At 41.4% G+C, this 21,726-nt stretch overlaps 2 protein-coding genes across 5 annotated transcripts in view; one reads left to right on the forward strand and one right to left on the reverse strand.

Annotated features, from left to right (window-relative positions):
- The first annotated feature begins 2,234 nt into the window (after positions 1 to 2,234).
- LOC143281878 (coiled-coil domain-containing protein 124-like) lies at positions 2,235 to 8,974 on the forward strand. Of its 4 annotated transcripts, XM_076587147.1 has the most exons (6): positions 2,297 to 2,368; positions 2,967 to 3,013; positions 3,906 to 4,112; positions 5,344 to 5,503; positions 6,493 to 6,616; positions 7,240 to 8,974. In XM_076587147.1, the coding sequence occupies exons 3-6, from the start codon at positions 3,954 to 3,956 to the stop codon at positions 7,445 to 7,447; spliced, it is 651 nt and encodes a 216-aa protein (XP_076443262.1). In that variant the 5' UTR covers positions 2,297 to 2,368; positions 2,967 to 3,013; positions 3,906 to 3,953; the 3' UTR covers positions 7,448 to 8,974. The 4 variants fall into 4 exon arrangements, with proteins under 4 accessions (XP_076443260.1, XP_076443263.1, XP_076443261.1 ...); XM_076587145.1 differs by lacking the exon at positions 2,967 to 3,013 and having other exon boundaries at positions 2,235 to 2,368; XM_076587148.1 differs by lacking the exon at positions 2,967 to 3,013 and having other exon boundaries at positions 2,269 to 2,368; positions 3,930 to 4,112.
- Positions 8,975 to 11,939: 2,965 nt separating this feature from the next.
- The window catches only part of LOC143281879 (uncharacterized), an 88,558-nt gene continuing 78,771 nt past the window's right edge, over positions 11,940 to 21,726 (reverse strand). The window contains exons 37-40 of the mRNA XM_076587149.1: positions 19,729 to 19,797; positions 17,431 to 17,633; positions 15,145 to 15,223; positions 11,940 to 14,639 (exon numbers count right to left, since the gene is read on the reverse strand). Of these exons, the coding sequence (XP_076443264.1) occupies positions 14,589 to 14,639; positions 15,145 to 15,223; positions 17,431 to 17,633; positions 19,729 to 19,797 (402 nt within the window). The 3' untranslated portion in view covers positions 11,940 to 14,588. The remainder of the gene's footprint in view (positions 14,640 to 15,144; positions 15,224 to 17,430; positions 17,634 to 19,728; positions 19,798 to 21,726) is intronic.

Here is a 21,726-nt window from a genome sequence, read left to right on the forward strand (position 1 = left end):
CTATGTAACCCCTCAGCTGACTGCTACTGCTATAGTGAAAGGCCGTCCCCCACTGAAATAAGAATGAAACGACAGGTCAGGATTTGAATCACCACTCTTTATTCAGCTTGACTTAAATCCTTCTCTGAATGGAGCTGCATTACATTTGTTTGTTCAGCAAAAAAAGTCACTGCATCACTGGAGTGAAGGCTTAGTGGCAAAGCATCAGCCCAGGACGCGAGGTATTCTGAGCACACACTGAGGATTGAACTCCACACTGACCAGTATTTTCTTGTCTTCTGTTCAAACTGATCACCACAAAGATAGAAAAATTCTTCCTTTTCATTTCAAATGCCTATATAATGAAGATGTTTTTCATGTACAAAAATTATGTAGAAATTAGCGCCATCTTATCTTCAGAAGAAATACCCTGCGGAAATAAAACATTCGTAGCAAAATCAAGTTACCTTTCTTACCCCTCGGCCCAGCTTGAAAAGTGACCTCATCTCTCATTATTCTGGTGGTGAAGTTTATTCAGAAGTATGGAACGAAATTCCCGACTACCTGAAAATTACCAAAGTATGGTTCAAAAAAGCGTACTAAATAATTATATCTAGTAATGGAACAATTGTAATTCATTCTTGTATGCCATATGTTTAAGCCGCTTCTTATAATGAGTGAAAAATTAATGTTCATTTAGGAGGAAGGTGGCAGAATGGTTGAAGACGCTCATCTGCCAATAAAGAGAGTCCGTGAGAGTCAGAGTTCGAATCCCGCTCTTGCCCTTTCTCCGGACTGGATAATCAAGGCGGCAAAGCGTCTAGTCATTTGGATGAGACGATAAGCCGAGGTACCGTGTGCAGCACACATTTGGTGCACTGAAAAACAACCCATGGCAACGACGTGTCGTCCTCTGGTAAAATTCAGCAGAAGAAATCCGGCCACTCTGATAAGTAGAGAAAGATAATGCATGCACTCAAGGCCTGACTAAGCGCGTTGGGTTATGCTGATGGTCCGGACATCTGCTTAGCAGATGTGGTGTGGCGCATATGGATTTGTCCGAACTGACGCAGTGTGACGCCTCCTTGAGAGACTCAGTGAAACTGAAAACTGAAACAATCTTCATTTGCACTCCAACAGCCTATATATGGCAATCAGCACTGAGGGAACCGAGAGAGTTCAGGCTGAAGTGTGTGTGTGTGTGTGTGTGTGTGTGTGTGTGTGTGTGTGTGTGTTTATGAAGATTTTCGATCATGTTATCTTTGTGCGCTGAATTTTCATGACTTATTATAGTCATTATTATTGGTGTTTTGTTGTTGTTGTTGTAGTTTTGTTGTTGTTGTCTTCAGTTCAGTGTTGTTGTTCAAGTCCAGTTGAAAAAAAAACAAAAAAAAACCCCTCAGTGACCGGAAGAAAACACGAATGGAATGCAGCAGTTTTCATTAACGATGGACTGAGGCCGGGCCCGGAAACTGTTCACAGTTTCAGCCGGTTTCAGTTTCAGTAGCTCAAGGAGGCGTCACTGCGTTCGGACAAAACCATATACGCTACACCACATCTGCCAAGCAGATGCCTGACCAGCAGCGTAACCCAACGCGCTTAGTCAGGCCTTGAGAAAAAAAGAAAAGAAAAAGGGGGAATAAATAATAGATAAGCTTATATATATAAATAAATAAATAATAATTATAATATAGAAAAAGGTAGTAATAATAATAATAATAATAATAATATTTTTTTTAAAATAATAATAAAAAATAACATTAAAAATAAAAAAAATAAAAAAAACTGTTCACAGCAACTGAACAACGTGGTGCACGAGGGCTGGTTATATTTTCTGATAGTTGCTCGTGCAGTGTCTGCACACACACACACACACACACACACACACACACACACACGGCACACACTGACACACACTTGTGCCAACTGAAAGAACTTATGCGTGTGTATACATTTTCTCTGCCGGCGCGGTGTGTGTGTGTGTGTGTGTGTGTGTGTGTGTGTGTGAGAGAGAGAGAGAGAGAGAGAGAGAGAGAGAGAGAGAGAGAGAGTGTGTGTCAGCCGATGTGTGTGTCAATGAGTGTGTGTGTGTGTGTGTGTGTGTGCGTGTGTGCGTGTGTGCGCGCGCGCACGCGCGCGCGTGCATGTGTGTATACGGTGAGAGAGAGAGAGACAGTGAGGGGAGGGGGGAGGGGGGGGGGGGGGGGGGGCTCTTGACGTTCGTGCTTATTCTCAAACTGTTTATACGCAAACTGCTTCAGTCTTTACGATGACAAAGCTCCACTTCCTTTCCAGTTGGCATTCATGTTCAGGAATAATATTGCAACAACAATTGGTCATAACGTCTGTTCCCCCAGAAAATTCCGGCTTTGAAGGGGTTCTGACGAAGGTAATTATGTAAGACTGTTGTTTTGTTTCTTTAGTTACATATATCAGATACCTGCTGTATTTTTTTAAAACGATGATTCGACAATGAACGTGAAAAAAAAGTTTCAGATTGGACTGAGACCAGGAGAGTTCCGAACTTAGATACTTGAGACAGCCTCATTCAGTTGTTTATGCCACAGTTTGTATCCGAGAACTGTCCAAGATGATAATTCTTGAATGTTGGCTAGTCTTTTTTTATATTTTATTTAATCCTCACAACAGCGCATTCTTCGGCAATTTCTCTAAACTACGACAGAATCATCAGTAGAATGATGTTGGCCGTATACTATAACGAAAGAAGAAGAAATAGTAATGTATTAGATATGGTAGTAAACACATTTCTTCCCCTGCACTTTTCCGCATACAAGACGGAAAATATCGTAAATTATTGACAGTTGATATCATTGTATTGTACTCAACATTTCTCTCCCTCCATTCTTTGACTGGTCTTCTTTACATCATTCAAGAGGGGAAGAAGTGTAGAGTATGTAATCAGTTAAAAATTTCAATTCAAAATGCTTAATTGACAGTTTCAACTAAAACAGAAAATTATCTTTCAGCTCATTTGAAATACCAATCAGCAAATATCAAAGAGAAGAACATGTGGGTAAGATATTATTACATTATAATTTAGAGTGAAACAACTCTCTCTCTCTCTCTCTCTCTCTCTCTCTCTCTCTCTGTGTGTGTGTGTGTGTGTGTGTGTGTGTGTGTGTGTGTGCAATACAATGTTATTCAAACAAATTCATATTTTTTCCATCTTCGGAACGAAACTGAATGAAAAGAACACATGGTAAGAAATATGGATATTACTATTTTCATGATTGTTTCTGGGCAATTTCTTATTTTTAGTATCCAGAATTCAGTGACGTTTCAACAGCAATTTTTCCTATAGCTGAAGTGATATATTGCTATGAGTATGAGTAGACTGGCCCATTTAAGTTGGTTTTTGACAGTATTTAAGGGACCATTTTATTCATATCATCTGCAGTTCATTTATTTTATGCTTACATATGATCACATCATTCGGACTGTGCCAATCAGAGTGCCTCTCTTTCCGTTTATTACCACTCCATCCCTGCAGGTCCACACCAAGTACATAAATAAAGGCAGACAGGGAACATGATGGCTTCACTCAATCACTGGTTTCTGTCTGCACATAATTATGGTACATGTTCCCACACAGATACACCGTAACACACTCACACACATTGACGCATGCACGCATGCACACATATGCACACTCATACACACACAGAGACGCACACAAAAAAAATATAAATCATGTGCATAGGCATGCAAGCAGGCACACATAATCACCAATCACACATAATCACACACATACAGACACACACAGTCACACACACACGCACACACACATACACACATTGTGTGCACACGCATACACACACACACACACACACACACACACACAAATTCACTCGCTCACATAGATGCACAATCAGGTGAAATGAGTTCTTTTTCTTTTCCTTTCCCAGCAGGGTTTTTCTTCTCTCTCCTAGTTTCAGTCGAGTACAGAAAGCACAATGCCCAAGAAATTTAAGGGGGAGAACTCCAAAGCTGTGGAAGCACGGGCGAGGAAGGACGCAGCCAAGGCTGCAGAGCAGGAGAAGAAGAAACAGGAAGAGGAAGATGCTCTCTGGCAAGATGATGATAAACACGTGGCCCGCAAACAGCAGCGAAAGGTAATGCTGTGTGTATACCTGTGTGTGCCTTCATCATGTGTGTTTGTCTGAAGGCTTGTCAATGAATGAGTATGTGTATATATATATTTCTGTTTGTTGACCTGGTGTGTGTGTGTCTTTGTGTGTATGAGTGTGTGTGTGTGTGTGTGTGTGTGTGTGTGTTTATAAATGAATGTGTGTGTTGAATCTGAGTACTAGGTGTGTGTGTTCTATTATTATTATTATGATGTAAATTACCATATTTGTCTGAACATGAAATTGAAGACCAACTTTTCCTATGGACAAAGGAATTTTTATCTGAAATGATTTCTTTTGTGTAATTTGAATTAAAAGGATGAAAAAGATGAAGACTGGTTGCGCTGGTAGTGGTACTGAGTAGTAGTACTTACAGTATTCCTTGTCCAGAGGAAAACGGGAGAGATTGTGTAGAGAGGGTCTAGTTGGAGAGGCTTGTGGGGAAGGGGTGGTGGTGGTGGGGAAAAGAATCTAGCTTTCTTGATAGATATTATTAATTCCAGTTGTGAATTTGGATTTTTTAAATAGATTTCTTTCATTGATCTGTAAACTAGTGACGACTAAAAAGTAAAATAAGAATGAACTGTCATTTGACATATATAATAATGACAATATGAGTTATGACCTATAGATGCATATTGTAGTAATGTATTGGAAACCTGACTAATGTGTGATTGTGTGTTTCCCTTTATTACTTGGTTCCTTTTGAAGTTTTTGTAAATATTGTCTGGGCTGCATTTGGTGCTTCATGATCTATCATAAACTAAAATGAATAGTATTAGCTTATTTAGTCATTCAGATGAGACGATAAACCGAGGTCCTGTGTGCAGCATGCACTTAGCACACGTAAAAGAACCCACAGCAACAAAAGGGTTGTTCCTGGCAAAATTCTATAGAAAGATCACTTTGAAGTTTGATAGGGAAAAGAAATAAAACTGCACGCAGGAAAAAGAAAAAAAAAGAGGGTGGGGCTGTAGTGTAGCGATGCGCTCTCCCTGGGGAGAACATAATGTATTTTAATTTTAAACTAAAATTGTGTGTGGAGTGGGCGGGGTAGGTATTTGCTTTTCAAGTGTGGGATTTTTGGTTTAGTTTAAAAAATAAATAAATAAAATAAAAAATACACACAGTAAAACACACACCCAGCTCACCCTTCATGCTCTTACTTTCCTACGTCCTCTGCACCCCTCACCCCCTCCCCTTCACACCCTTGCAGGAGGACAAGGAGAAGAAGAGGGTGGAGCAGATGGAGAGGAAGAAAGAGCTTCAGCGACTGGCGGAGGAAGAGATGAGCTCCATGAAGGGTGCCAAGCCGGTCAGCGGCAAGGTCACCCGTGCACAGGTCCAGGCCAACATGGAGCGCTTGGAGGCCGAGGGTGAGTGTCGCCGGGCTGATTCGTTTTTGCTGTTGTGTCGGTGGTGGTCTGTGTGGGTGTGGGTGGGTGGGAAGACAGGGTGTGAAGTGTGGGGCAGGGGCCTTTGTGGGGGTGGGATGTGTGTGTGTGTGTGTGTGTGTATTTGCACAAGGTTGTATGTGTAGACTGGGGAGGGTGGGTGTGTTGGGAGGGTGAGTGGGTAATGAATGGTTAGATTTGTTGCTATAATATAACATTAACATATAAAAACATATAATAAATAATATCCTCTTTGTTTTCCATGATTATAAAATGTGTGTGTATATATATATATTTATTTATTTATTTTAAACATAAGTTGGTGGATGGGAGTTTGGGTAGAGTCAGAGAGTATGTGTGTATAGGTAGTATGTGTGTAGAGAGACTGTGGGTGATGGTAAGGATTTGTTGCTATAAACTGTAATATTCAAACAGAAACTCAGGAAGGAAGAGTTCTTGATCATGGGTGGATGGGTGGAATCATATTGTGTGTGTGTGTGGCTTGTGTTGTCGGGTGGTTGGGTTTGTAAAGTGTGTGTGCATGGGTGAATAGGGATTGTAGTGTGTATGTGTTGGGTGGGGTGGGGTGCACTTGTGTTGTGAGCGTGTCTCTGTATGTGTATGTGTATGCGCGTTATTGTGTGTGCGTGCTAGGTTGGTTCATTTAACGTAAGTCACTGCATGCTCCGTTATTCTATTTGATTATTTTCTTTGATGTATTATCATATCCAGTGATCCACCAAGGAGGTTGTGGAGCTGGGAGGTTTTTTTTTTTTTTTTTTTTACTCCAGTCTATTTGTTCATGAATGCAGAAGGTTGTCTGTGGATTATCCTGCTTTTTTTTGTTGTTGTTGTTGTTTTTGTTTGTTCTGAAAGTGAAAGTGCTTTATGGAAGATAATTATTTCTTGAGCATTCCTGTAGTTTAAGTAATGTCCAGTTTTTATACGCAGGTTCTGTATTATTTTCACAGCTGCAGCAGCTGCAAAGAAGGATGATGTGCCGCACGACGAGAAGCCGATAGAAGAAAATATGAACCTTTTGGTGATTGAGGGGGACGAGGCACGCAGTGTGGAGGAGGCTATTTCTGTCCTCGGGTATGTTCTGATTGGGTAACGTTGCCCTCGTTGTTTAAATGTGTGTGTGTGTGTGTGTGTGTTAGGTATGTTTTTTGTATGTGAATACATGTTAATTTGGGAAATCTTTGGTGTCACAACAAACTGATTCACAGAAAAATGCCCAGGGGTCTTTCTGCTGAATTCTTATTATAAACTATATTCATTGAAAGAAATATTATTATTGAATAGATGAGACCAATAGTGACATCACAAGTCACTGGGAATGTTGATGTGTTTTTTTTACTTTTTACATTCATTGTCAGTTGTTTCTCTTTTTGGATCTTTTTTTTCTTTTTTAAGAAGTTTGTTAAGTAATTTTCTTGAATTGTACTTCTATTTCAGATATTCACCTTTGATTTCACCCTCCATTACCGTTTCCCCCAACTCTCCACTCAACTTCCCTCTTCAAGCCTACCTTTGAAATGAAAAGATTCAAATGTGAAAATTAATACTTTTACAGAATCTGAAAATGTCTACATCACCATTGTGTGTGATGGGACATCAAACAAAATTCCTTCTCCTTTTATTGATATTTTGTTTTAGTTATTTGTTTGTCTATTTTTTTTGTGTTGAACCACAATGTGTGTTGTGTGCGCGTGCAGGAAGGGGGAACCAGATTTGGATCGACATCCGGAGAAAAGAGTGAAGGCTGCATATGCTGAGTTTGAGGAGATCAACTTGCCACGCCTCAAGGCAGAGAACCCTAACATGCGGTTGTCTCAGCTTAAGCAGATGTTGAAGAAAGACTGGATGAAGTCCCCTGATAACCCACTCAATAAGCGCATGGCTGCTTACAACCAGAAAAGATAGTAGGACCTTAACTGCAGGTTTTGTTGTTTGTTTGTTTGTTTGTTTATTTTTGACTCGTGTGTTTAGATATAATAAAAAAAAAATAAATAAAAAAAGTGAGTCTGTGTGTAAACCCTGATCTTGTTGTTCATGTGTGTGTGTTTGCGAGCATGAGTCTGTGGTAAACTTTCTCTTTTTTGCACATAGTAGACCCTCCATCTGTTTTATATTGTAACACAGTGACCTATTCAAAAGACTTGGCCACTTTTTAGGTTGTTGAAACTTCTGTTCAACCCACAGTGAAATGACTCTATCCACTGCTGATCGAGTACCAGTTCTGACCTTAATGAAATGATTCTATCCACTGCTTCTGAAAGAGTTCCATGCCAAAGGTTGTTCAGTCACAGAGGTGTCTGTTGCTTCAAAGCTTGGTTCTGTTTGTGCAAGTCAGGATTTTGCATCAGTTCAGTCTGCTGAATGTTTGCTGCCTGCATCTGCAAGCTTCGCATGAAAAAGCATCTGCAATGCCTTGATATTCTAGTGCTGAAGGATGAACCTACACACTATTCAGATTGCTGTCTCAAATCCTGGACCAGCTGTGTGGAGGCTACACTTCCTCATATCTGATCTTGACGGATACAGTAGCCGAGTAGTTAGAGCGTTGATGTTTGAATGTCAGGGTCCTGGGTTCACTTCAGTACTTGCGTCTGATGGGATATAGGGTGGAGATGTTTTAGATCTTCCAGTTAAAAGATGCAGAGACCTGCAAGTGCCGGAACCCCCTTTGTATGTAAACACTTGCAGAAGATGTCACTTTTGTCCATGTTTGGTGGGATGTGGAAGCAGGAATATACCCAGCACAACCCTGAAATCAGTGTGGTTGCCTGCAAGGAGGGGTACAAACATTAATGCTCATACATGCATGCTGATACATATGCAGTAAACATGGGAGTTGCAGCCCACAAATGCAGAAAGTGTCTCTGGTCTTGTTTGTCAGATGACATTGGGGCGCGGCTTGCCTCTCTCGTACACATTCCTTAAAATTTCATCCATCTTGGTGAAATCAGCAGTGTGAAACAGCTGCAAGCCGGCAGTCAATCCCTTCAGTTACTGATTTGGGTTTGCCTTCCTTGTCATCTGTCTCAGCCCTGTAGTTACTCCTTTTGTCATATATGGAAGAGAGTTGTCCCACAGGTATCCACTTCAGTGCTGCTACCATGCTGAATGTACGATGATGCCCAGTATTATTATTCTGGGTTCCAGAGTATGTTTTTTGTTGTTGTTTTTTTGTTGTTGTTTTTTCAATCTGCAGTGTTTCCTAGCCTTCATGAGCACAGTTCTCACAGGGTCATGAAACTGTGGGGAAAGTATGGGGAAAAAAACACAAAAAGAAACTGATGCTGGAACTCTAGAGAGAAAAGAAGAAAAAAAATAGCATGACAGAAATATGCCGACTCCTTGTACAGAAAGGTAGGCGGAGGGAGGGAGGGAGGAAGAAAGGAGCATTGATAAGAGATAAGAAAGTTCTTCAAATCTTACCCATCTGATGTTTTTATGCTTATTTTTAAGGACAGTAAAATGTATGTTGCAGTGTCAGCATCCCAGATATTTGTTACGCCCATCACCACTCTCCCTCCCTCCCTCTGCCTCTTCTCATTTCTTGTATTTATCAGATTTTATGCTTCAAGCCTCTCCTTGCTTATGTTCTTCTCAAGATTGCTGTATGCCTAATGTGTATATGCGGATACATGTGTGTGTTGGCATTGAAACACACCAGTCTCACACATCACCACTTCATTGATATCTTTGCAGTGATATGCATCTGTACATAAATTTGTGCTATATGTGTGTGGATGTGTGTGCATGCATGTGTGTGTGTGTATGTGTGGCTGTATGTGTACACATGTGTGCTCACAAGTATGAACATCTTTTGGCAAAATCTTTTTTTTTTTTTTTTTTTTTTTTGTGTGTGAAGCGTTTTTGGTTTGTGTGGTTTTTTTTTCTTGTTTTTTTTTGTTTTTTTAGTAAAGAGCAATGTAGCCTGTGCTTAGTTTCTGTTAACAGCATTAAAAAAGAATTTATTTTCTGTGATGGAGAAACATGGATCACAGGATGACGAGGATGAAAGCTACCGTTAGGATGCTCCACACCTTTCCCTGTCTGTCAGCTATGAAAGCTACCGTTAGGATGCTCCACACCTTTCCCCGTCTGTCAGCTATGAAAGCTACCGTTAGGATGCTCCACACCTTTCCCCGTCTGTCAGCTATGAAAGCTACCGTTAGGATGCTCCACACCTTTCCCCGTCTGTCAGCTATGAAAGCTACCGTTAGGATGCTCCACACCTTTCCCCGTCTGTCAGCTATGAAAGCTACCGTTAGGATGCTCCACACCTTTCCCCGTCTGTCAGCTATGAAAGCTACCGTTAGGATGCTCCACACCTTTCCCCGTCTGTCAGCTATGAAAGCTACCGTTAGGATGCTCCACACCTTTCCCCGTCTGTCAGCTATGAAAGCTACCGTTAGGATGCTCCACACCTTTCCCTGTCTGTCAGCTATGAAAGCTACCGTTAGGATGCTCCACACCTTCCCCGTCTGTCAGCTACGAAAGCTACCGTTAGGATGCTCCACACCTTTCCCCGTCTGTCAGCTCTGAAAGCTACCGTTAGGATGCTCCACACCTTTCCCCGTCTGTCAGCTATGAAAGCTACCGTTAGGATGCTCCACACCTTTCCCCGTCTGTCAGCTATGAAAGCTACCGTTAGGATGCTCCACACCTTTCCCCGTCTGTCAGCTATGAAAGCTACCGTTAGGATGCTCCACACCTTTCCCCGTCTGTCAGCTATGAAAGCTACCGTTAGGATGCTCCACACCTTTCCCCGTCTGTCAGCTATGAAAGCTACCGTTAGGATGCTCCACACCTTTCCCTGTCTGTCAGCTATGAAAGCTACCATTAGGATGCTCCACACCTTTCCCCGTCTGTCAGCTATGAAAGCTACCGTTAGGATGCTCCACACCTTTCCCCGTCTGTCAGCTATGAAAGCTACCGTTAGGATGCTCCACACCTTTCCCCGTCTGTCAGCTATGAAAGCTACCGTTAGGATGCTCCACACCTTTCCCCGTCTGTCAGCTATGAAAGCTACCGTTAGGATGCTCCACACCTTTCCCCGTCTGTCAGCTATGAAAGCTACCGTTAGGATGCTCCACACCTTCCCCGTCTGTCAGCTACGAAAGCTACCATTAGGATGCTCCACACCTTTCCCCGTCTGTCAGCTCTGAAAGCTACCGTTAGGATGCTCCACACCTTTCCCCGTCTGTCAGCTATGAAAGCTACCGTTAGGATGCTCCACACCTTTCCCCGTCTGTCAGCTATGAAAGCTACCGTTAGGATGCTCCACACCTTTCCCCGTCTGTCAGCTATGAAAGCTACCGTTAGGATGCTCCACACCTTTCCCCGTCTGTCAGCTATGAAAGCTACCGTTAGGATGCTCCACACCTTTCCCCGTCTGTCAGCTATGAAAGCTACCGTTAGGATGCTTCACACCTTCCCCTGTCTGTCAGCTATGAAAGCTACCGTTAGGATGCTTCACACCTTCCCCTGTCTGTCAGCTATGAAAGCTACCGTTAGGATGCTCCACACCTTTCCCCGTCTGTCAGCTATGAAAGCTACCGTTAGGATGCTTCACACCTTCCCCTGTCTGTCAGCTAACAGTGTAAACAAACATCAGTGGTCTCTGCACTTAGGTGTGCATTTTATTTTCACTGTGTTATAGCAGTCTTGTCTTGTCCATGTCGAATTTGTCTTCAGGGTTTGATTCTTCAGTGAGTATGCATTTCCAATGTGAAACAACAATAAATTTGGATTTTAAATAAGGAAACAGGCCATAGCGATTTGTGTGAGTGTGTGTGTATGAGTGTATAAGAGAGAGAGAGAGAGAGAGAGAGAGATGCAGTTATAGAAGAGTCATTTGTTTTGTCATAAAATCCTCAAAAAGAATTGTGTATGTGTGCGTGTTACCTTTCCATGTTATGCAAGAGTGCATCAGCATTTACACACACATGCAAACTTTTCACAAATTTCCACTCATCACTGTCAGCATAAGTTTAGGTTAAAAGTTAACTATCATATTTTCCTTCTCCAAGGCATGATAAAACACAACAAATTCATCCCACTTTTCCTGCAGTGAGAGATCAACAAGGAATGTTAATAAGGACCAGCCTTAGCAGGTAAAAAACCACCACTAACATCACAGCTCCAGACAAAAATCAGGACGGAATGTATTACACACATGGATGGAATCAGTCAGAGACATAAAGGAATAAACACAAACATGCAATTGAAAAAAAATATGCCATAGGTAAAAATAAAACCAAAATTGGATGATATCTAAAATATATGTCAGAAGTCACCATTCAGTTTTGAATAAGCATGAGAAACTGGCTCAAAGACAGTAAATTATTCATAAGATTGTAAATTATTCAAAAGGTACTAAACTATTAAACAAAGGATTTTGGAAATAGTCATTCCTTCTGTCGCCTTTCTATGTAATATCACCTTTTCATGTAATATCACCATGGGAAATGATGACAAAAATGGTACTTCACTGACAGTCCATGGTAGAGGTTCACTTGTTATTGAAAAATAAAAAAAAGACATGCAATATAGATAGATAGATGGATGTAGGATGGTTCAGGTAACTTGTATCAGTGAGCTGAGAGACTGAGGACTGCTGGAAGGAAGGCTTTTCCACATGAATATCAAAACACCAATCAAGAACCACATCAAAAGGCAACAGCCATCTCTGCACACTGTCACTTGGACAGATAACTGTGTCAAAGTTCGGAGTTCAAACTTGTGCACACAACAGTCATTAAGAAACTCTTAAAAAAAAAATCAACCTTTCATTCAAAAGGGGGGAAATAAAAACATAATTATATTACTAATAAACAAAAAGCAATTAAACAAAAAGTAATACATTGTAAGGAGAACAACACAATAACTCCACAAAAAAAATATCCAGAAAAAAAAACCCCATGATTTTCAAGCAGTATGGAAGGTTTTTTTTTCCTGAATCAAAGACAATGCTGTTGGTCCTTTGCAACCTTGACCTTCACGCAGGTCATTCTGTCGCTGCACTCAAAAAGTCTTATCAAGAATAGTTCAAACAAAACGCACTTCACCTCGTGATGAACGTAAGTAAGAGTTGAAAAATCCTACCCATGAAAACCTCAGGTTCTTAATGACATATTACTTTAAAAGAATTGAAAAATTCCACCCATTAAAACTCTGGGTTTACAGTGACATTAATTAATACTCTGGAAGAATTTTAAAAATCCACTCATCAAAACTGAAGGTTCAAAGTGACATATTACTTTCAAAGAAATGAAAAACCCCAGCCACGAAAACCTTCAGTTTACAGTGATACATTAATTTTAAAAAACTGAAACACTCCACCCATTAAAACCTATGCTTCACAGTGACATATTACTTTGAAAAAAAAAAAAAAAAAGAATTTAAATCCCACCCAAGCAATTGGAAATATGACTAAAAAGTTGAAAGAAGCTGGTCTATATATACATGCATAACACAATCCCCTTATATCATCATATTTTCAGGTCAGAAGATTTGAAAAACAAACAAAAAACACAAAAACTAAATTCAAATAAAAAACAACAACAACAAAACATCAACATCATACAAGCAGGGAAAAACTGTTAACAAATCTGATTATATTTTTACTGTACAAACTTTATCAAAATTAATTGCCCGATTGCACAGCTGTTAATTATTGAAAAGAAAAAAAAAGTTTTAAACCCACAAAAACCAGTAGACTTGCATTTCATTGAGTAAAGTTTCAACAAGTCGGAAGTTCTGCATCAAGGCAGTTCAGCAAATACTGAAGGGAAAATATCACAAGTTACATGAAACTCGACCATTAAAAATTCACAAAACTAAGGTGATATTTGCTTTAATCTGGAATATAGGAAAATGTGTATTAAAATATATATGTATGTGCTTGTCTTTTTTTAAACAGTAAAAATATTTTCAGAAAAACATGCAAATGTCACAATCTCTTTTTTTTTGTGCAGGTATATAAGGGTGCAAATGTGTGTGTGTGTGTGTGTGTGTGAACAATGCTTTATTTCCTTTTTCCCCATTTTTTGGATAAAGAAAAGTTGAAGAAACACTTGGTCACCTTGAATAAGTCAATTAATACTTTAAGCATGATAAAAGAACAGTTATTTGAATATGTACAAATAAACACGAACAATTTGTGTATGTGTGTGTGCAGGGGGGAACTGCACAATTTGTGTGTGTGTGTGTGTGTGTGTGTGTGTAGGGGGAAACTTCACAGTAGGGAAGAGGGTAGTGTGCATGTGTGTGTATGTCTATGTCCGTGTATGTGTGTAAAAATGTGTATATATCTGTAGATATAAAAATTGGGTAAATGAGTGTGTGTGTGTGTCAAAGAAAAAACCCCATAATTTTCCATGTCTACTATCATGGAACAACACTGCACTCACAATATCAAAATAACTGCACCCTCAAAAAACCAGCAAAAAGACCAGTCAGTAGGCTGCACTTTTATAAGGATGCACTGTTGAGAATTTCAAATAAGTGTGTGCGTGGATGTGTGTAACAATATAGTGGTTTTCTGTTGACATCTACAAAATTATCCATTTCAATCAATCAATGTGCAAGAGAATGTGTGCATCTTTGTGCACACAAGTGTGAACTTCTAAAGATTTTCAGCAAAGCTTGAAGTCCACACGTACCATTTCAAGTAAACAAAAGCAGTCTAATGGTAGTCGCTTTGTGTTGTGTGTATGTGTTCACGTGTGCCCACATGTGTGTGTATGCGTGTGCTAGCAATGTGTGTGTATGCATGCTGATGTGTATGTGTGCTTGTCTGCCCGCGTGCATGTGTGTCTGCATGCATATGTGTTGTGTGTGTGTAAGCGGACGCATGTGTGTGTGTGTGTGTGTGTGTGCATGTGCGTGTGTGTGTGTTTGTGTGTGTGTGTGTATGCCTGTGTATGTGTATGAATGTTGGTGTGTGTGTATGTGTTGGTGTTTCTGCACATATGATGCTGCATGTGTGGCAGGGCAGGGCAACACACTGTGGCAGGATTTCCCAGAGTGGATTCACTCCTCAGGCAGTGTGCTACACCTCCTCTTCATCCACTCTTTCTCCGGCCTTCAGCTTGCTGATGATCTGTACACACACACACACACACACACCACAATGTTTCCTTGCTGTGTCAAATCTGTCCACCTAGATTTTTATTTTTCATTTTTATTGTCACACAAAACAATGGCCAGCATGTTAAAAGAGCAGCCAAAATCTGCACACCTGTCAAAAGTAATCTGATTTGGAATGTTTCAGTTGTAAGGACTTACACAACCTGAACTGAACACAAAAACTATAAGCTGTTCTTATTTGCTTTTTGCTTCTTTTTTTTTAACTTTGGTTTTTTGATGAAAATGAAGACTGCCTACCAAACCCCCCAAATGGGTAACAATGCATCTGTTTTCTCCCAGTCCATCTGTCTGCCCATCTGTCTGTCTCTCTCAGTCTATCACCTTCTCTTACACAATCTTAAAACAAGCACAGGCATGCAAAACCATCTATGTACACACAGTGCAGACACAGTGACAGGCCTGAACATTGACTGCAATGCACTGAATAATAAGACAGGACACAAACCACTATGACTTACAGCTTTGAGACGTGCAATCTCTTTGTTGTCTGCGTTCTTGCTTGCATCGTTGGTGATCAGTTTCACTCGGGATGCGTACCTGGACCCACATGCACATCAATGCAGAAAGATATATATATGTGTGTGTGTGTGTGTGTGTGTGGTGTGTGTGTGTATGTGTTTGCATGTGGAGTGTGTACGTGTATGTGTGTGCATGTTTGTGCATGTGCGTATGTGTACATGAGTATGATTTTTAAAAGCTTCATAATTTCACTTTCAAACCTTATCCACCCAGCTATTTATGCATAGATACTCAGTGCTTAAGCATGAGGATAACAATGTTTGTTAAAATGAATATTTTCTGAAAGCAATATGGCCCTGAACACAACGTATGAAATTTCATAGATGGTTGATGTTTTAGGCTGTGGATTTCCAGTGATCAGAGGCAAGGCTGTCCCCACATCTGCTAAAAACAAAAATAAAAAAAACACACAAAAAATAAAGCAAAAATAATAGAAAGAAAAAAAAAACCCACATGAAGACAAACACTTCATGTTTGCTTTTTTGGTTTTTTTTTACACCGGTGTCAGTTTCATGGCTCTCTCTCTCTCTCTCTCTCTCTCTCACTGCGATGCAAGCATTTTTTCACACCCAATGCATCTTCAGCTGTAGGAGTTCCACATACCCAGAAAAGATTCCGGACTCCTTTATTTTATTTTTTTTTTATTTTTTTTTTTTTCATCTACAAAGGCTCAAATGCAATAGAATAAAGAAGCTAACAAAAAGTTTCTTCTCAGCATCCACAGAATAGATTTAAATCCTTACAGTTTCACTTTCAAGGCATTGTCAAAGTGCTCAGACTGATTCATATATGCTACATCATATCTACTTGGGGAAAAAAAAAGAAGAAAAAAAAAAAAAGAGAAACAGTTGACACCTGACTTCCACATAAACCAGGCCCAGACACCCTACCTCCAGATTTGTGTAAAACATTAACATGAAATGAAATAATCAAAATAATCAGATATGAAAGGATATATATATCAAAATATGATCAAGTGACACAAGGCCACAGCAGACTGTGTAATGCACGACTGTGTATCAAACAAACAGAGAGAAAGAACGTGGCAAAGGAAACTGGAAGAAGACAACAAAAGCAAAAACAAACAAACAAAAAAAAGAATAATCATAATGTGCTCTACCTAGTGCTCGATAGGAAAAACAAATAAAACTGCACGCAGGAAAAAATACAAAAAACAAGACAGGCAAGGCCTTCAAGACTCACTTGTGACTGAGAGTAAAACACACAAGCTTTTTATGTATTGAGTATAATTTCAAAATGTAATGTTTTTGATGAGAAAGTTCAGTATAAAGCAAATCAAGTCCACTAGCATTAATTACAGAGTAATTTCCCTTTTTTTACTATCTGCACCAAAACGTTTGCAAAATAAATAAAACTTCCATGCTTAGCAAAAGAAGTTCCTGTTTGAACAAAAAATGATAATAATGACTGCTCTTCGTGTTGGGTCAGAATATCAGATCAAAGTGCCAAGTTTAGAGAATACAAAAAATATAAATATAACAGTAAATGCAGTTTGCATATAATTAGGCTTCATTATTTATTTTTTTGTGCCCATCCCAGAGGTGCAATATTGTTTTAAACAAGATGACAGAAAAGAACTGAATTTTTCCTATTTTTATGCCTAATTTGGTGTCAACTGACAAAGTATTTGCAGAGAAAATGTCAATGTTAAATTTTGCCACGGACACACAGACACACACACACACACACAGACAACCGAACACTGGGTTAAAACACAGACTCACTTTGTTTACACAAGTGAGTCAAAAATGGGTGGCACTGTAGTGTAGCGACGTGCTCTCCCTGGGGAGAGCAGCCCGAATTTCACACAGAGAAATCTGTGGTGATAAAAAGAAATACAAATACAAATACCTCAAGAGCTCTCTGAGCAGTAAGGCAAACAATCAACATCGTCAATCAAAACAGGAAAAAATGGTCACAGAAATACATATCAACACTTTCTTTTTAACTCACTCACTACAGCCAGTCCTCTCTTCTCCTCTACACAGACCCCTCGGATGTCCAGTGGGTGTCTGAATGACCCAACCTTTAGCTTCCATCGTCAGAATTGTGGTATTCTTTGTCAACATTTACCTCTTCAGTATAAGAGCGTTCCGCTTGCAATATTTTGATGATGGTAATTGGGTTGAAACGCTGTTAACGTCGATTCTTTCGCCTTTCGTATGGAGAGAGTTAAAAGGGAAACAAAGAACACAGCTGCTTACGTGAGGGAGATGACAGTTTCATCGCAGTTGTAGTCAGCAGGGGAGATGTTGACGAACATGAGAGTTTTGGCGTTGCCGCCCAGAGAGTCCTGCATGAGCATGGTCAGCTTGTTGTTGCGGTATGGAATGAACTGCTGTTCACTGCTCAGGGCCGATATCACGTCACCCAGCGCTGACAGGGACTTGTTGATCGACATGGCTTCCTGTGGGTGGACAGAAGGATTACACACTTACTGGTGGGTGGGGGTGGGGGTGGAGGTTGGGGGGTGGGGGTGAGGGGGAGTTGTACAAGTGTGTTTGTGTATGTGGGTGTAGTTATGGGTGGATATGTGTGTGTGTGTGTGGGTGGGTGGGGGGTGAGTGTAGGGGGAGGTGGGAGGGTAGGGGAGGGAGCTGTGTGTGTGTGTGTGTATAAGTGTGCATGTGTGGGTGGGTGTGGGGTTGTGGGTGTTGGTGTGTATGTGTGTGTGTGTGTGTGTGTGTGTATGGATGTGTGTGAGGGGGGGATGTGTGTAATGTGCATAATGTATGTGTGTGTGTGTGTGTGTTTGTGGGTGTGGCTGCATGTGTGTGTGTGTGTGTGTGTGTGTGTGTGTGTGTGTGTGTGTGTCTGTGTGTCTATTTTTGTATCTTTGTGTGTGTGTGTGTGTGTGTGTGTGTGTGTGTGTGTGTGTGTGCATGTGTGTGCATGAGTGAATCTGTGTATGTGTGTTTGTGCATGCATACATGTGTGTGCAAAATCTGAACGCCACACATAAATATGAGAATGTATGAACATCACTGACAATGTGAGCAATATTGGGAATTTTTTTTAAAATCTACCATTGTCATGTACATGATAATAAAAAAGTTTACACCCCCATTCAAGAACAGATGTGTATAACAATACTTCCATACAGGAAGACTGCCCTGTCCTCTACATACACTCCACTGTATGTTGAGTCTTCTTTATCTCTCACATGAACACTGTCAAATAAAGACTGATTCACAGGCACTCTCATCTTTTTTTCCTATATTGTACATACATACACACTCACTCTCTCACACATACTCCCGCAAACGCACATCCACATGAACATGCACACACATTCAAATGTACACTCCATTTCTTCTATAAAACATATACACATATATACACTCACTCACTTACTCTCTCTCTCTCTCAAATACACAAACACTTACAAACATCCACACACACATACACACATTCGGATGCACTCTCACTTTTTTTTCTATAAAACATACACACATACATACATACACTCACTCACTCACACACTCTCTCTCTAACATACACACACTCACACAAACACTTGCACACATCCACACACACATTCACATGCACCCTCACTTTTTGTTTTTTCTGATAACACACACACACACACACACACACACACACACACACACACTTACTCTCTCTCTCTCACATACACTACCATAAACACTTACATTCATCCGCATACACGCACACACACCCTCACAAACACACACACACACACACACACACTCACTTGCTCTATCTCTCACATACACTAACATAAACACTTACACACATCCACATACACACACAAACACACACACACTCACTCACTTGCTGTATCTCTCATATACACTAACTTACATAAACACTTACACACATCTGCATACATGCACACACACCCTCACAAACACACACACACACACACACACACACAAACTCACTTGCTCTATCTCTCACAAACACTAACATAAACACTTACACACATTCGCATACACACACACACACACAGAGACACAGACACAGACACACACACACACACACACACACACACACATCCGCACACATACACACACAAACTCACTTGCTCTATCTCTCACAAACACTAACATAAACACTTACACACATACACACACACACACACACACACACACACACACACACACACACACACACACACACACACACACACACACACACAAACTCACTTGCTCTATCTCTCACAAACACTAACATAAACACACACACACACACACACACACACACACACACACACACAAACTCACTTGCTCTATCTCTCACAAACAGTAACATAAACATTTACACACATCCACACACACACACACACACACTCACTTGCTCTATCTCTCACATACACTAACACTTCCACACATCCACACACACGCGCGCGCACACACACACACACACACACACACACACACACACCCTCTATTTTCAAACCCTCTCCGTCCCACCCAAACGGAAGTCACGCCCACTGATTTCTTCACCCCCCCCCCCCTCCCCAGTCTTCTCCACCTCACCTTCAGCTGTTCAGCAGAAGCCCCGGTTTTGCCCACTCTCTCACTGCCAGCCAGATCCACCAGACTGAGCTGTGGACACATTTGACACACTGCAACCACGCCTCAAGTTTTAGACTGAGGCAGCTTTCACTTACCACACATGGGCAGAGACAGTTGCTAGATGCCATCGGGGGCTAAACACAGGCAGAGGTTAAATACAGACAGATGCCATCGGCTAAATACAGGCAGAGGTTAAACACAGACAGATGCTATCGGCTAAACACAGGCAGAGGTTAAACACAGACAGATGCCATCGGCTAAACACAGGCAGAGGTTAAACACAGACAGATGCCATCGGCTAAACACAGGCAGAGGTTAAACACAGGCAGATGCCATCGGCTAAACACAGGCAGAGGTTAAACACAGACAGATGCCATCAGCTAAACACAGGCAGAGGTTAAACAGACAGATGCCATCGGCTAAACACAGGTAGAGGTTAAACACAGGCAGATGCCATCGGCTAAACACAGGCAGAGGTTAAACACAGGCAGATGCCATCAGCTAAACACAGGCAGAGGTTAAACACAGGCAGATGCCATCAGCTAAACACAGACAGATGCCATCGGCTAAACACAGGCAGAGGTTAAACACAGACAGATGCCATCGGCTAAACACAGGCAGAGGTTAAACACAGACAGATGCCATCGGCTAAACACAGGCAGAGGTTAAACACAGGCAGATGCCATCGGCTAAACACAGGCAGAGGTTAAACACAGACAGATGCCATCAGCTAAACACAGGCAGAGGGTAAACACAGGCAGATGCCATCGGCTAAACACAGGCAGAGGTTAAACACAGGCAGATGCCATCGGGAGCTAAACACAGGCAAAGGTTAAACACAGGCAGATGCCATCAGCAGAACAGTATGCAGTGTTGGTCAGAAAATTTGAAGCAACATTCTAGAAGGCGCATCCAAGAAATACACAACACAAAAGTGTGCCGTCCCAGTCATCCCATTTGTGTGTGTGTGTGTGTGTGTGTGTGTGTGTGTGTGTGCGCGCGCGCACGCGTTTGCAGATATGTGTAAGTGTTTATGTTCGTGTTGTGAGAGAGAGAGCAAGTGTCTGTGTGTGTGTGTGTGTGTGTGCACGCGCGCGCGTATATGTGGATGTGTGTAAGTGTTTATGTTAGTGTTTGTGCTGCAGTCTAACCATGGGCTGTAAACAGAAATCCCACAACGAAAAATCCCACAATGATACACTTCTGATGGGGTGAGTGAATGCACACACCCTCTTCGTCATCAGATTGTGATGCTGCCCACCTCAGTGTTGTGGTCAAAGTCAAGTAATTTACATACAACGGTAATGAATAAACAAGGAACACGCTTTTTTTCATACCCATCCCTCGCTCTGTAGAAGACAAAGTCGTAAACAAAAGGACCGAAATATCAAAACACAACAAAAACACTACATCACTACACTCAGTTTCCCTTCTCTCCAACCATCCCACCCCCACCCCCTCCACCATGACCTCGCCCAGGACAGAGCGAAAGAAAACACATCAGAGAGCAAATGAAAAGAAAGGCATGCCAAAAACACAGCCTGAACATAAAGTCCTCCCTTCACAATCCAACACCCACCCCACCCCCACCACACACATGGTCACACACATCACCCCCACCACACACATGGACACACACATCAGCAAGCACAAAGACCTCCCTTCACAATCCAACACCCACCCCACCCCCACCATACACATAGTCACACACATCACCCCCACCACACACATGGACACACAGATCAGCAAGCACAAAGACCTCCCTTCACAGTCCAACACCCACCCCACCCCCACCACACACATAGTCACACACATCACCCCCACCAGACACATGGACACACAGATCAGCAAGCACAAAGACCTCCCTTCACAATCCAACACCCACCCCACCCCCACCACACACATGGTCACACACATCACCCCCACCACACACATGGTCACACACATCACCCCCACCAC

This window comes from Babylonia areolata, chromosome 5, assembly GCF_041734735.1.
Source record: "Babylonia areolata isolate BAREFJ2019XMU chromosome 5, ASM4173473v1, whole genome shotgun sequence".
Lineage (NCBI taxonomy): Eukaryota > Metazoa > Mollusca > Gastropoda > Neogastropoda > Buccinidae > Babylonia > Babylonia areolata.

Excerpts from the sequence above, each read along its gene's own strand:
- LOC143281878 (XM_076587145.1), top strand. The coding sequence starts at position 3,954 with ATGCCCAAGAAATTTAAGGGGGAGAACTCCAAAGCTGTGGAAGCACGG. Across the intron at positions 4,113-5,343 it reads CCCGCAAACAGCAGCGAAAG|GAGGACAAGGAGAAGAAGAG; the intron begins GTAATGCTGTGT and ends ACACCCTTGCAG. Across the intron at positions 6,617-7,239 it reads GAGGCTATTTCTGTCCTCGG|GAAGGGGGAACCAGATTTGG; the intron begins GTATGTTCTGAT and ends GTGCGCGTGCAG.